The 15,000-nt window shown below is 32.7% G+C and overlaps 1 protein-coding gene across 2 annotated transcripts in view; it reads left to right on the top strand.

Moving 5' to 3' along the window:
- The window catches only part of LOC122261694 (hexosaminidase D), a 17,903-nt gene that overhangs the window by 2,252 nt on the left and 651 nt on the right, over positions 1-15,000 (top strand). For both annotated transcript variants that reach the window (XM_043029459.2, XM_086552094.1), the window contains 11 exons: positions 3,740-3,780; positions 3,976-4,030; positions 4,161-4,358; positions 4,468-4,632; positions 5,410-5,593; positions 5,848-5,919; positions 6,472-6,667; positions 8,898-9,062; positions 9,417-9,527; positions 9,787-9,873; positions 10,091-15,000. The exon at positions 10,091-15,000 is cut by the window's right edge and continues 651 nt beyond it. In XM_043029459.2, coding sequence (XP_042885393.2) covers positions 3,752-3,780; positions 3,976-4,030; positions 4,161-4,358; positions 4,468-4,632; positions 5,410-5,593; positions 5,848-5,919; positions 6,472-6,667; positions 8,898-9,062; positions 9,417-9,527; positions 9,787-9,873; positions 10,091-10,289 — 1,461 coding nt within the window. In that variant the 5' untranslated portion in view covers positions 3,740-3,751 and the 3' untranslated portion in view covers positions 10,290-15,000. The remainder of the gene's footprint in view (positions 1-3,739; positions 3,781-3,975; positions 4,031-4,160; positions 4,359-4,467; positions 4,633-5,409; positions 5,594-5,847; positions 5,920-6,471; positions 6,668-8,897; positions 9,063-9,416; positions 9,528-9,786; positions 9,874-10,090) is intronic.

Raw genomic sequence — 15,000 nt, 5'->3', positions numbered from 1 at the left:
GCACGACATAACTTTATTGTAGACAGAATTAATATCTTTTACCTGTAATGCTTGTTTCTAAACTTCAATGTAGCACAAGCATTGCATCTATTTGCACTAGCTTTATCAAAATAATTAATCCTACCCATATAAGCACTGGTTCTAAACAGTATCTATAAAGTCATCTGTTCCTAAAAGGTCATCATAAGTGGTTTTATTTTTAAGAGATGTACAAGATATTTTGCAGACACTAGAGTGTGGACATGTTGTTTAGGCCTATTTACCTCACGTTGATTTATACTGTAAAAAGGGATAACACCTTAATGGCACGTAGACACCAATATGTATTTCTCTAAGACTCTGTCACTGATGAAATTATATTTTGGAACAATAGAATTTGTTGGATACAGCATTGTAACTCTATCAAATGTTTCTAGATATATTCACAAAATATTGGAAACAAGTTTTGGTACACTAATAATGACTGAAAATGCCTTTATCATATTCATATTTTTCATTGTCAATGATATATATATATATATATATATATATATATATATATATATATATATATATATATATATATATATATATGTGTGTATATATATGTATATGTGTATGTATATATATATATATATATATATATATATATATATATATATATATATATATATGTATATATATATTATACATTATATATGATATGTGCATGTAGGGGGATGGGTACATGTAAAAAATCAATTACTTGCACATACACACCAGTTACATACCTTAGGTGTAAATTCCTGTGTTACAGTATACATTATTGATATCACATTTTGTAAAGGTTTGAGGATGCAGAGAACTTCTTTTACCTCACTAACCTGTGTCATTTGAATTCCATGGTCAGACCCCAACAAAAAAAAAATCAAAACAAAATCTAGGAATTGGATACAGGTTCTTAGTTCAGGATTGAGACATATCAGTGAAATCGAAAACAATATTCAATAGCTTGCTTTAGGACAAGAACATACAGTCTCTGCAATATGAAACACAATCACTTTGGGACTCATCACAGCCAATACAGTGACACAGTACTCACAGCATAAAGGATAACCAGAACATAACCTAATACAATTACCATTACACAAAGTATGGTCTCCACAGGATTGGGAGAGCCAAGTCACATAAAGCACAGGTAGATAATGCTACACACAAATATATGTTACAAGTATTGGTGGTTTACATGTGCCACAGCATTAGATTTGAATTCTTTTACACCTTTTGACAGAAAAAAATGTAAATAATGCAAATAAAGTATTTTTTCCCACTAGACACCTGCTCTCTTTAGGCCTTTTTGAGAATGGACAAACTTAAGGAGAAGTATATATCAACTGGATTATATTTGTAGGAGTACTTAATAGGCTATAACTTTACAGCTATGAACCAGAGTTTTCAGTCTGCAACTGTTGTTGAAGGAAAATGATAAATATATCTCTGCAGTTCAGAAAAATCCCATGTATGCTTGGAGAGTGATACATCAAAGGCCAGCTGTACTGCAAACCAATGGAAATTAAGGAGCAAGGTCTGGCCAGAAATAAAGGTAGAATACAGGAGAACATTGAAGTTCTAATCATGGAATGCCAATGAATAAAGAAACAATTTTCCAGATATGTAAAAATCTTGTAATGAAACAAATACCATATTCAATGATGATAAACCATTGTTCAACAACTAGTTATAAGTGCTGCTATATTTGAAGACTGAAATACTAAGAAAATCAGAGATAAGATATTTTTCATTTAGCCTTAGTGAATAATAACCACTCGAGAATACGGTGTTTATGATATGAACAATACTCAAAGTAATGTAGATTATATGAATAAAAGCATGGTATGGTAACAACTGATATATATGTATATAGATTTTTATTATGTGCTTACTGAGATGAGATGATATGAAATCTATCCTTCCATATGACCTCAAGGTATCCTATAATTGGAATGACCTCACAATATTATTCCAAAAATTATATGCATTTTCTGTTTTCATACAAATATTAAATACAGCTCATCAAAATTTTAAGATTAATCTTTTGATATCAAGACTACCAGACAGTAAATTTCATACACTGTAAAGACAAGTAAATATATAAATAAATCTCAAAAAGAAATTTCAAGGAAGATAAAAGAAATATGCTTTATCTTAGTTGTATTTCAGTAAGGTGATAGAAGTAGCAAATATTATGATTTTTTTTTCTTTCTTTCTTTCTTTTTTGTCAAGAATACTAATGTGTGTGTGTGTATATATATATATATATATATATATATATATATATATATATATATATATATATATATATATATATATATATATATGGATCTTGCACACTCATCCCCCCACCCACCCCCCCTCTCTATTTTTTCTTTAATTATTTACAAAAAAGTTTTTCTCTTATTTTAGATATTAGTAAAGTTTTATAAATATGTTGCCTTTATTTTTTAAAAAAATGCATTGCTGAAACTTCCCTAAAAAAGATGTGTACTCAAAAATTTGAACTATGCTGCTAGTGATATTGTAAAAAAAAATGACAGATAAAAAATAACTCAAATTTGTCCTGCAATTTTTCCCTTTTCTGTCAACTACATCTTTATTTTATAAATCACTGTATGAGATTAAGAGCAAAATCATACTCCAGAATGAAGTCATGAATAAACCCTTTCATATCCACTTAAAGAGTTGCAAATTATTTGACAACTTTCAAGAGTGATCTATCAATATGGGCTGTTGAATCTCCTATCATAAATGGTGGTCTTAAGCTAAAACAATCAGTTGGCAGCCAAGTTTCCACAAACACTATCACCATCAGGGAGAGAAGCAGCACAAACCTAGGTACTGGCTGTTCTGAAAGGTAAAAGGACAAAAAAAGATCATAGAAAAAGTATTTCAGTGGTCATATGGCAAAGATGTTCCACAGAATATAAAGGCAGTCATGAAGGTGGACTTTAGGAAAGTAAAATTATTTTCACTAACAGAAATTATTCCAAAAGTGATGTTCCTCTTTTAGCACGTTCAAGTTGATGAACTTAGCAGTTCTAAATCAAAAGGAGACAATGCTAAGGAGTCGTGTCTTATAGTTGATAACATTATGGATATTACTAATTATTAATGTGTGACTACCTCTGTAAACATTGTTTAGAAAAATGTTTCAACAGACCTTGAGACCTTGCTAAAAATAAGATAGGGTTAATATTCTTAATCATAGAACTAGAAATATCTTTACCATTTGTCACAGGCAAGATGAAACAAATGAAAATGTTTTCTCTTGAGTATATCTGGCATTATTAGCCATTTAGGTTAGCAAAACTATCTTAGTATCTTTCTTTTCTAATATAAGATGTTTGAATATAGCCCAGATCTCAGTAGCCAGATTTAGCTTTCAGGTTCAGGATTAAAATTTCTGATTGGAATACAGGAAAAGTCTCTCTGTTTCAGTCATCATGCATTAAAGATTAGTAGAATTTTCATATTTTGTAAAATTTTTGCATCCTTTCCTGAATATCAAGTTTATAGTAATATATATGAAAATGATCCATTAATCCCTTTTTTTATAGGAAGATAGATACTTTAGTAACTCTGTTGATAATTGATATAAAATGCATGATTATTATGTAAATATTTTGTAACATAGCCATTATTTAATCCAGAAACAGTTGTGTACATGAAATATGCATGATTTTATGCTTCAGGGTAAAATCAGACTACATTTCTTATTTTCCAGACACTGATCAGTATGGTGGACATAGATGGACAAGGCCATCGGTGAGAATTAGAATTAAAAAACAATTGAATATTATAAACTATGATAAAAGATATGGAGAGATCCATAGTCCTTTGCTATGTAAAGTCAAATGATCAACATATGACAACTCTAGAAAAAAAACTGAATTGAACAGTACAAGTGAAATTTAAGGTTTGGATTGACTGGACTTCCTTTTGATGATATATTAATTTCAGGTTGGTGCACCTGGATTTGAAAGGAGCACCACCAAGAATAAGTTACTATGAGGAGGTAAGTTAGAAGTATGAATTATTTGGGCCTAAATACATTCATAAATTACCTCAGTTCATGGTAAAAGAAAATCTTTCTTTTAATATAGGAAATTGGAAGAATAAGGTAAAATATTCTTTGTCAATTTCAGTTGTTTCCGCTCATTCGAAGCTTTGGTGCCACTGGTTTGCTGATAGAGTATGAAGATATGTTTCCATACCATGGGAAGCTGAAGCACCTACAGGCTCTGAATGCATACAGCCCAGATGATATTGCAAAAATCCACAGCATGGCTGAGATTAATAATCTCATCATTATTCCTCTGGTTCAAACATTTGGACATTTTGAGGTAAATATCATAAATTACATATAAAATATTGCTTATAGCATCTCTGTACTTCAACTGACCAACAATAATACTGGTAAGGAAAATAAGGTTATATCTATGATTTTTGCAGTATGTCTTGAAACATGATGAAAACCGAGCTCTGAGGGAGGTGGAACATTATCCCAATGCTCTCTGCCCAACGCACCCAGATGCCTTCCCTCTGGTCACCAAGCTCATCACACAGATCATAGAGCTGCACCCCAAGGACAAGCATTTGCATATTGGAGCTGATGAGGTGTGTTGCATTTTCTATGAAGTTATTACTTTGACTTTGGTTTTCTGAATGGAGAGATTGGGAATTATTTTGTTAACATATACAAAGAGGGGACATGAAGGAGAATTTCATATTACTTAAGTACAGGATAATCTTAGTTCAAAGGGAAAAAAGTAAATGTTAGTTTTCTCTGGTGAAATCACAAAACCAAATCATGCTCACATTTAGTTCTAGTATTTTTAACCCATTGCGTACTCCATTCCCCCCTAGGGAATTTGCAACAGCTCCTTACCATTTTATTATGTAAATATTAAAATTGCATGATGTTTAGAAATAAATTTGTCATTTGCCATGGCCCCAGGCTAAAAACCACTGTCATAAGCTCTCTCAATGTCTCACCACTACTCATGCTGTTGCCCTAATCAAAGAAAACGGGGATAACCCTAACCCAATCACGATGACAGGGCGACACACCAGTGTGACATCCCGGAGGCGATATTACTTAGGCCCAGCGTAGGGGGTTGCCAGTTCTCGCCAGGCCCATTGGAATTGGGTTAAGTACCTACAAAACAAACAAAGGAATAAATTAAAGTAAAAGACTGTGTGACTGGTTAAGCTCAAGGCAGTCATTGCTCAGAAGTTAAGATTGAATCCTCGGAATACTGACCCCCAAGCTAACAGCTTGTCAAGTGTTATTGGCTTAATAAGATGTTAATTAAGCAGAATGCAGCAGTTAAGCAGTAGATAATGTATGATACAGATTATATATAGTATTGATATCTTTATTTGGATGTACAGGTATGGCACATTGGAAGATGCCCTCGATGCCAGGATGAAATAGAAGCACACAAGATAACCACAAATGATCTCTTCCTCATGTGGGTGCTAAGGCTGGCCAAGTGGATTAAGGCGAAGTACCCCCATCTAACCCTTGTTATGTGGGATGATATGATGAGACAAATTCCTCTGGAGAAGCTCCTAAGTAAGTTATATAAAAGGAATTGTTTCATTGTTATGCAGGGAAAGTAGGTGACCTACAAAGAAATAATGATGAATAAATAGTTTCAGACATATTAGTCATTTCCGATTTGATATGTTGGAGGTTTTATTTTACTCACATTTGACATCTTCTCTTTATTATCTATCATCATTTTATTATATGCTCCTTCTTCATTACTTGTTCAATGAATTGATGCTGTTGCCATCACTAATCAGGTTCCATTCTTTCATAAACAGGTAGTGGAATAGGTGAAGTCGTTGAACCAATGATATGGCAGTATCATGCAAAAAAGTTTGACTTTCCTCTAGGTATGTCAAACATTACTTATTATTTATGACTGATTTTATTGATGATGATAATGCTTTGTGTGCTAGTCTTCAAGAAGGAATGCAAAATGCTAGCTTGAAGTAAATGGTCAATTGAATAATCTTCATATATTTTTTCATTGGTTTACCATATGATACAGATTTAATCCCTAAAATTCAGCAAAGTTCTGAGCTTCATGTGCAAACAGGACAAGAAAACCACATTTTTTGGTCCACTTTCATACAGTTATTTTCCATTCATATGCTTATGATTTGAATATAATATAATACAACTTTTGCCACATTTCATCCATTTTGCACATACCTGAGAAAAATCATTTGTTTAACAGTTTAATATTGATATTGATAACAGTTTAATAAGTATCTGAACAGTTACTTGAAAAAAAAAATTTCAACTGACAACTCTTGTAGCTCATTATGAGACACATCACACAATTAAAGCTTTTATTTATGCTTAAGTATCTATGAAATAAGTATGGTCCTCCTTATAGTCTTTTAGTTAATAAAACACTTTTAAAGGTCTCTTTATTACAGATCTTTTCAGTCGATATGGAACAGTTTTTGATGGGATTTGGGTAGCAAGTGCTTTCAAAGGTGCAACAGGAAGTACACAGTTTTTACCCCCTATCCAGCATCACATTAACAATCATCTGACATGGATAACAACTCTCGCAGAGCATAAGCATCAGTTAAAGAAGTTCCGTGGTATATGTATCACTGGTTGGCAGAGGTTAGTACTATGGCACTCTAAATGAAAAGAATATTAATGATAATGATATGATTTGTTTAGAGATATGCAGGTAAATGTTTTCTTCAGATATGTTAGTGCAAGTATTCTTTACATTAGTTTGCTTAATCCGCTGCGGATGGGTGTCATGACATACATGATGCAGGAGCTCTGGCATGACGACAGGCATCTTGACGTTAATGACATTCAGGGATTTTGGATCACTGTGTTATTTGATTGTGCTATGAGTAATAAGTGAGAGATGATGACAATTGCAGTCATAATTACTATAATTGCTGTAATATTAAGCAAAATGGGTTTCACCTAACATCCAAAACGTAGATGGTACCATTCTCTTCTAGTACCAGTAGGAGAGAGAGCCTTGAATGGCACCCATCTACAATCTCTAGCAAACACTACTATCTTTAAAGAGTGATGGCATATAGCAAGTCACTGATCTTTTGCTTCAAAGTACTGCAGATGAGGGATGTGCAGGCAGAAAGAGAAGAGGAATGCAACTCAAACCATGCCCAGTATTTACAATGTGCCTCTGTGCCTGTATAGATGTCCTTTACTGTGGCACTCACAGTCATAAGCAAATATGACTGTGATATAAGTCTCTAAATACAGTAAAACACACAAAAATTAAAACACAAAAATGACTGGCTTTACAAGGAGTGACTATAAGAGAGGAAGAAAAATCAATTTATGTTGCATGAAGCTGCCTCACTATGAAATGAAATCCATTCTGTAGACTGGGCAAGCAAATCTAACCCCTGTCCGCAATGGGTAAGTTAAATGTAAACAAAGTAGCTTAACCCATTCATGACAGGACATCTTTTCGCCTACAACCTCTTCCAACGGGAAGATGACAAGTGTGTGACACCGTTCCGAGGTGTTTTCTTGCTGCAAGAGGCCACGCTGAACCTCTCAGAGCGTTTTTCATCCACCCTATCCTTATGGTTTGCATGAGTGAGATTGTAATGTAAAGGCATGTAAAAATATTGCCATGTTCAGAGGAGTTATTTAGTTGAAAAACATTACAGCAATGCTTTTTTTGTGCTATTTTATAGAACTTAGCCTATATTCTTCACTCCTATGTGATAATACCAATGCAAAGTTGAAGCATTCTTTTACTGAGGTATCATAAAAGATGTCCAAAACAAAAAGAAAAATATAAATAATCATACATGTACATACGCGTATGTACATATATTCATGGCATGATATGACGTGATATCACAGGTAATTGACAAATTAGAAATAGTATTACATTATTTCTTTTCTTTTCTTTTCTTTTCTTGCCCAATCACATTTGATTTTACAATAGTTTTTTGACTCAGATCTTTTTATTTAACCAATCAGAAGCAGAAATCACCATTATTTCATTGATATCACTTATTCTTCTGTAACATAATTTTTTGTATGTTATATCACATTTTACAACTTTCAAACACCAAAAGCTAAAATAACAGAGTCTAAGAAATTATGAAAAATTATTATATCTAAGAACAATCGAGCATTCTATTGCTGACATTTCAGTATGTCACAATTGCCCCGCCCGTAACTCGGCAAGGAAATGCACGTCTCAGACGCCACCCGGGTCTGGGGATATATTCCGACCATGAGATAGGATGTTAACCGGCACGAATGGGTTAAAAGCATTTCAGTGCTTTTTATTTGTTGTGCATAAGATTAATTTACTGTAGTATTAGTTTACTTCATATAGTTATTGGCAAACTGCAGTCAGTTTTGGTCTTTTGAGGATTTTAAGTTGTTTCATACAATTTGAAAAATAGGGCCTGTATCTGGCTCCAAAATATGATATTTTTTCATTTATATATAGTCTCTCTCTTTCTCTCTCCCTCCTTCCCTCCCTTCCTCCCTCCTTCCCTCCCTCCCTCCCTCTTCCTCCCTTCCTCCCTTCCTCCCTCCCTCCCTCCCTCCCTCCCTCCCTCCCTCTTCCTCCCTTCCTCCCTTCCTCCCTTCCTCCCTCCCTCCGTCTCTTCCTTCTCCTCCCTCTCCTCCCTCTCCTCCCCCTAATACTAATACTAATACTACTGCTACTTCTACTGCTACTTCTACTGCTACTACTACTGCTACTACTACTGCTACTACTACTGCTACTACTACTACTACTACTACTGCTACTGCTACTGCTACTGCTACTACTACTGCTACTACTACTACTACCACCTCAACTACTACTACTACTGCTGCTCTTTTCTTACAGATATGATCACTATGCAGTGCTGTGTGAGCTGCTGCCTGTGGGAATTCCTTCACTTTGCTTGTGTCTCCGGGTTCTCACACATGAATCCTTCACTGAAACTGATCATGACAGTGTTTCGCAGCAATTGGGATTTTCTCACCGAATTAACGTGATTCCATTTCCCAGGTAACATTTGTAGATTCATTAAATGTGTTTTGTAATTTACCTTGAATTTGTTCAGTCTCACAGATAAAAAACAGATTTTACAGACTATTTTTATATTTATGTTTGGAAGGTTGTGGTTGTTATTAAGCCTGTAACTGCATGGTGTTTGCAATTTCTAAAAGACACAGAAATTAATGAGTTCTAAGTTTTTCTCAATAAGCTAAAGGAAGGGAAATTAACCATAAGTACATTTTCTAAACTTTTTCATGAATTGTTTGAATTCTGTTATTATTCTCACTCCCTTTTGGTTTCTTTCAAGTCTTCAATTTTATATTCCTTTTTTCTTTTTCCCTAATTAACCATATTTTCATCCAGACCTCAGGTAATAGAACAGGGGATGCAGTTCCCAGGCTACAGAGTTTACATTGGGGTCCAGATGTGGTCTAACTTTGTATGCAAGTATCAAGCCATTAGCAATTCTGAAGGGTAAGGACTTGCTTGATTTGTTTTGAGTGTGCTTTGCTTTCAAAATTTAAAGGATATAATCACTTGTATTAAGATATGGCCATTAGGTCTGTTTACTTGGCCTTTTTTTAAGATAACCAATAAATATGATTTAATTACTTTTGAACCAATATTTACATTAATTGTGATTGTTATCTTTGGGTTCTCCTGATTTTTTTTATAAAGTTACTAACTAGTGTAAAAAAAAAATTCTCATTTTTTACTTTTGTTATAATTTAAGGATGTTGGGTTGGTTTAGTGACTACCAAAGGTCAAAGAACTTCACCAATCCCGTTCAAGTGGAGAGTATAATGAGGCCTCTTCAGGAGTGAGTATATTTGTGGCCATTATTTTGAGGATATAGACATATGTGAGAATCCAGGAATATTAAGTTGCTTTCAGAACTAAGTTCCTCATTAGATTTGTTTACTCAAAATATTAACTTCTTTGTTGTTTTTCATAGGGGGTTTAAAATTGCTTATTATTTTACATGCCTGTGATTGATAGAAAAGTTTTGAATGTAATGCCATTCTTTCAACTGCCAGGGTTCTTCAGAATTTGACGGAGCTTCGGTCTCATTTCATCCCTTGGCTGCTTGAGATATTTTATGAAGATACAGTTGAGGAATGGATTGGCTCATTCATTGACCCTCTGCTAGAGAAGCTATCCCAAGTGATTGAAGAGTGCAAAAAGCAGATTAATATCGGAGGTAGAGTGAGGAATTACAAAAAGATAGAAAGTTAAAGTGTGTAAAGCTGTAGGGAAATGTAATTATGTTACCATAGAGGACAAATTGCCAATATAGAAAGTCTGATGTGAAATTCAATTGTGAGGCAAGCATTAGCCAAGTCCAGGAGTAAAAATGTTACCAAGACTTCTTTGTGAGCATATTGTTTGCTTGAGATTGTTTGGGGAATAAGATCCAAGGGTCTGGTTTAAGCTCAAGTACTGAAGGATAATCATTTGTAACACTGTATGAAATAAATTACATGAAAAATAGTTAAAATGGAAGTATATGAGAAAGAAAGACTTGAATATATGTTGTTGTTATTGTAATGATCTGTAAATAATACTAAAGCTTTACAACCATTTGATAAAAGTAAATCTGCAGTCCCTTGAATTCTCCAAACTTGAGGAAGGGGCTGCACTGTATTTTGATGAAAACTTTGTCTGATTTGTGATAATATTTCTACATGAACCTGAAAGTATTTTTATCCTTGTTCATAAGATTATGTTTGTGGAAATTGGCTCAGTCTGTTGATCAAGTCTCTCATGTTATTATACTACAGTTTTTACAGTTCTCCTAAGTGTTAAGAAATATAGAATTTTTAACATTCCATTTAAAAGTTTGATTCAGTCATAGTGGAAGCCAGTGTCAAGTGAAAATCATAATATTGACAAATAACTATGGTATAGTCATCAATAATTACTATTAGTCATTGAAAAAAGTCATCATTATATTTTTTTAAATCTTGGAAGTTAGTTGTTTTCATGTTTATTGATGTGCCATAAGATTGTCATCTCAAGAACAAATGTAAAGATGTTCACATTTAGAAAGCCAAATATCATTATGATGTTTTTCTTTTGTCTTCTTTGCCAAGTTAAACATGGTTGTGGAAATATACCCTGCAGTCTAGGACTACATGCAAATGCTGTGCATTGATTAGTTGTATTATGAATATGAAACTGAAAATAGTTGCATAATAATTGCTAGTCACAAGTTAGTGTCCCCATATGTGGAAGTTTTCGCTATACTTCATTGCGTCAAACTCAGAATTATTCTGAATTGTAACGTAAGAGTCTGAAATCATGCATAGGAATTAATTAGTACTGTTGTTACTTTAGTCAAGCAAAGTAAACTTTACTTGTGAGATTCAGATGCAAGGCAAGTAAGCTGTGTTAATTCATTTAAACTTTATGTAAAGGAATTTATAACTTTTCTCAGAAAAGTAAAAGTTTAATAACCTGATCAAATTATCTTGGAATTTATGGAATCATACTGGTATTTTGTTGTGTGAACAGTGTGCCAAGTAGAGATGGAACATGTCTCAACATACCTCATCAAAAACTCGCTGCATTATAAAGAAGATTGCTTGGGATTTTTAAATCAAAGAATATTCACCACTTTTTTTTTCTTAATACTAAATCCCAAGATAATTAACTGAATAAGGAATAGGTTGTAGTGCAGGATTGTACTTAAATTTCTCCTGTTTATAATAGCCAAGATTTGCAGTTTTCAGGTTATAGTGGTAAGAAAATTTGAGCCTGTGCAGAATTCCTAATTTACTATAGTACACAAGTTTTAACAGATATGATTTTTTGCTTCACTTCTGCATGGTTTAGATACAGTCTCCTATTATAATTGTAGAAATAGAAACAAGATGTTGACACTATAAATGACACTGCTGAAGATATGAAAATATAGGCACACACCAGATAACAGTTGCAGCATGATCAGGTTCTGGATAACTTTATGAATATTTTGATTCACGTCTTCTTATGGCGCTGTATTCTGCAGTTGCTTAATGGTGTAGCAGATATCACATTTTCTCAAATCTTGTGTGGTGAATGTGATGGTGTTTTGACCTGATTAGAATGCAAGTTTTATCATGATGCACATCAATCATTGTGGTATAATAATAATGGTGAAAATCAGGTGATTTTTCTTTTATAAATTGAGTAGTTTTATTTCAAACAGAACAGAAGAGCTGCACACATTCCACTGCCTTTGGTATTCCTGAATCCAGAGCCAGAGCAGTTGTTACTAGTGTCATTTATGTAAAGAGAATGGAGGATCAGTAATGTATCAGTCTTCACTTAGACCTTGAATGTTTGGTAGCTCTTATGCCTTTGTTACTGATATGAACAGTGTGTGAAAATTGTGTTGATCTTTTTTAGTTTTTTTGCTTCCCATACCTATCAGAAAACATTTAACTAACTAGCATGGCTTTATATTACTTGTTGGAATGCAAAGCAGAAGATTACCAGTAAAGAAAATTGCAGGGTTGCTTTAGAAAAGAAAAATCATGTAAGATCAGAAGATAAGCCAAAATATAAATTGCTTTAAAGGAATAAGAGATATTGAATATAGTTTGCTATACTTATTTTTAGGTTATTTTTTGTAGATTTCATTCGCAAATTTTAAAATGCAACTTCTGTGAAGTTTATATATATTGTAATACTGTACCAAGGATTATACTCCTAGTTCAAGCCATTGTAGATGTGAATCATTATGCTGAAGAGACATAGTATTTTTTTTTAACCATAACTCAAGGATAAAATAAGGGTATAGTAATTATGCTCCAGATTCATGTTGCATCTGTCTCTCCTTGTATGCATGTAGTAGATAGAGTAATAAGTAAAAACAAACCTACATGTTGTGATTGTCCATTTTGCTTTGCAATATTTTCCTGTACAATTTCAGGTAAGGTTTAAGGTTCCCTACAGCAGAGCAGAGGGAATTAAGTTCTCACCAGATGCATGCTTTTCAACCAGATTTTTATTCCAAAGATAATGATCAGAAAATCCCTTCCTGGAGAGATGAGCTTTTTTTATATATTATTTTTAATCCATTGTGTATTCTTTTAACTGTACAGTCTATGTATGCCATCACATGACTTTGGATATAAAATTATAGATTCTGTATTAGTGCTAGAATTTTTTTTACAGATTCACAGCTTTAAATGTAAGCAAAATGCTTGTGTTTATAGACTAAACTTTTTATCTAGTGTAAATTTATACTTGCAGTGGTCTTTTTACAAACATTGCAAGTATGTGAAACATACTTTATTAGAAAAAATCAGTTATTTATATATATATATATATTTTCTATCTTCTTTATATAAGTATCCTCTGAACACCTATAAAGAATACTGTAGATACATGAAAAGAATACTTTGAATGAGAATCCTTGGGGTACCTTCTTTCATCTTTATATTCACTTCCATAATTTTAAAAATTCAGGTTTATCTATTTTTTACTTTTTTTTTGGGGGGGGGGGGGCGGGGAATTGATATACTTGAAATTTGTTTTTCATTTCAAAAAATTAATAGCAGCAATAATGTAAAAAAAGGATTCATATTTGCCCAAACATAGTAACAGTTAACAGTTGAATGAAAATGAACCCCATACTTTATATTATGTCTTATTTGATTATGTCATTTTTTTCTTCCTACCTCTGTCTGTTCCCCAGGGTGGCATAAGGACTTGTATTGGGTGAACTAATTCATATGAGACACAGTCTTCAACAAATAAATCCTTTTAAGTTTTCTCCAGTATACACAGCTTTCTCATTTATTCAAGAATTTCCCAAACACTTTCCATATCATTAACATTCTCAATATTCAAACTTTTTTATAATTTTCATTTTATAATCTTTTTATATACATCATTAAAAATTCACATCATTTATATATATTTTGTTAACCCTTTCATATACATAGCAAGCCTTTAAGTTTCTATTTCTAGGCTGATTACCTGGCAGGCCTGATATTGCAGGATGATTCATTTTGTTGATATATTGTTTTTATTTTATGTTGCCCCTGAATTTGATTCACTAGTTTTATCTATAACTGTTCTGTATTGCAGGCCCACTAAAAATATATGTTATACACTTTCATCAGAGTTTCCCTTTTTTCGTAGTTTTTCAACATGTTATCTTTTTATTTTTTTATTTTGTACTCTTCACCTCTAATTTTAGCTCTGTATACAATTATCAATGAAGTGTCAATTTGGTTTACCTGTTTTTATGACTTTTGCCATATTAAAGTCAGTTTTGCCTCCAGTTTTATGATATTCACATTGATTACATGTGCTATCATCCTTATTGATTCTACACCAAGACTTTTCTCATTTAAAGCCAAAAGTAAATGTGTTTATTCTCATTAGCCTTTGTATTGTCAAAAATTGAACTACATGTTCAAGTTGTTAAGATAACAAGAACAAAAATAATTTAGTAGATTCTGCACCTTAGTAACACAATAACTATGTTGCACAGGTGCAGAATCTGCATTTGGTATAGAATGGCCCACTTTAAAATGTATATAAATGTTTCTGGGAATATTTTATTTGGTGTATTTTGTTTTGGATGATCAGTTTCATTTTTTTTAATTGAAAGAAGAAAAAAATTGATTGTAGTATTACAATTATTTGTTTTCAAAGCTTACTTAAACAAACCACTAAATCCATAAATGGCTCTTCTTTGTAGTAGCTGGCATGAGGTTTTCTATGAAAAAAAAACATGTATCTATTAGAAGGTATTGTTTTGAAGCAGTCAGTTATTTTTTAAGGAATCAGATTATAATGGGACCAACAATAGGCATATAGGTTTTGGTATATGCATACTACTAAATGCTTTACGAATTCGTATGCGATTCTAATGGTATTAAAACCTGTTTCTTTTTTTTTCTTTATTATTATTATTATTATTATTATTATTATTATTATTATTATTAAA

Source organism: Penaeus japonicus, unplaced genomic scaffold (assembly GCF_977035675.1).
Source record: "Penaeus japonicus unplaced genomic scaffold, GWHDUDI00000001_assembly GWHDUDI00000026, whole genome shotgun sequence".
Taxonomy (NCBI): domain Eukaryota; kingdom Metazoa; phylum Arthropoda; class Malacostraca; order Decapoda; family Penaeidae; genus Penaeus; species Penaeus japonicus.
Note: the sequence above shows the minus strand (reverse complement) of the source record. Positions and strands in the feature narration are given on the sequence as shown.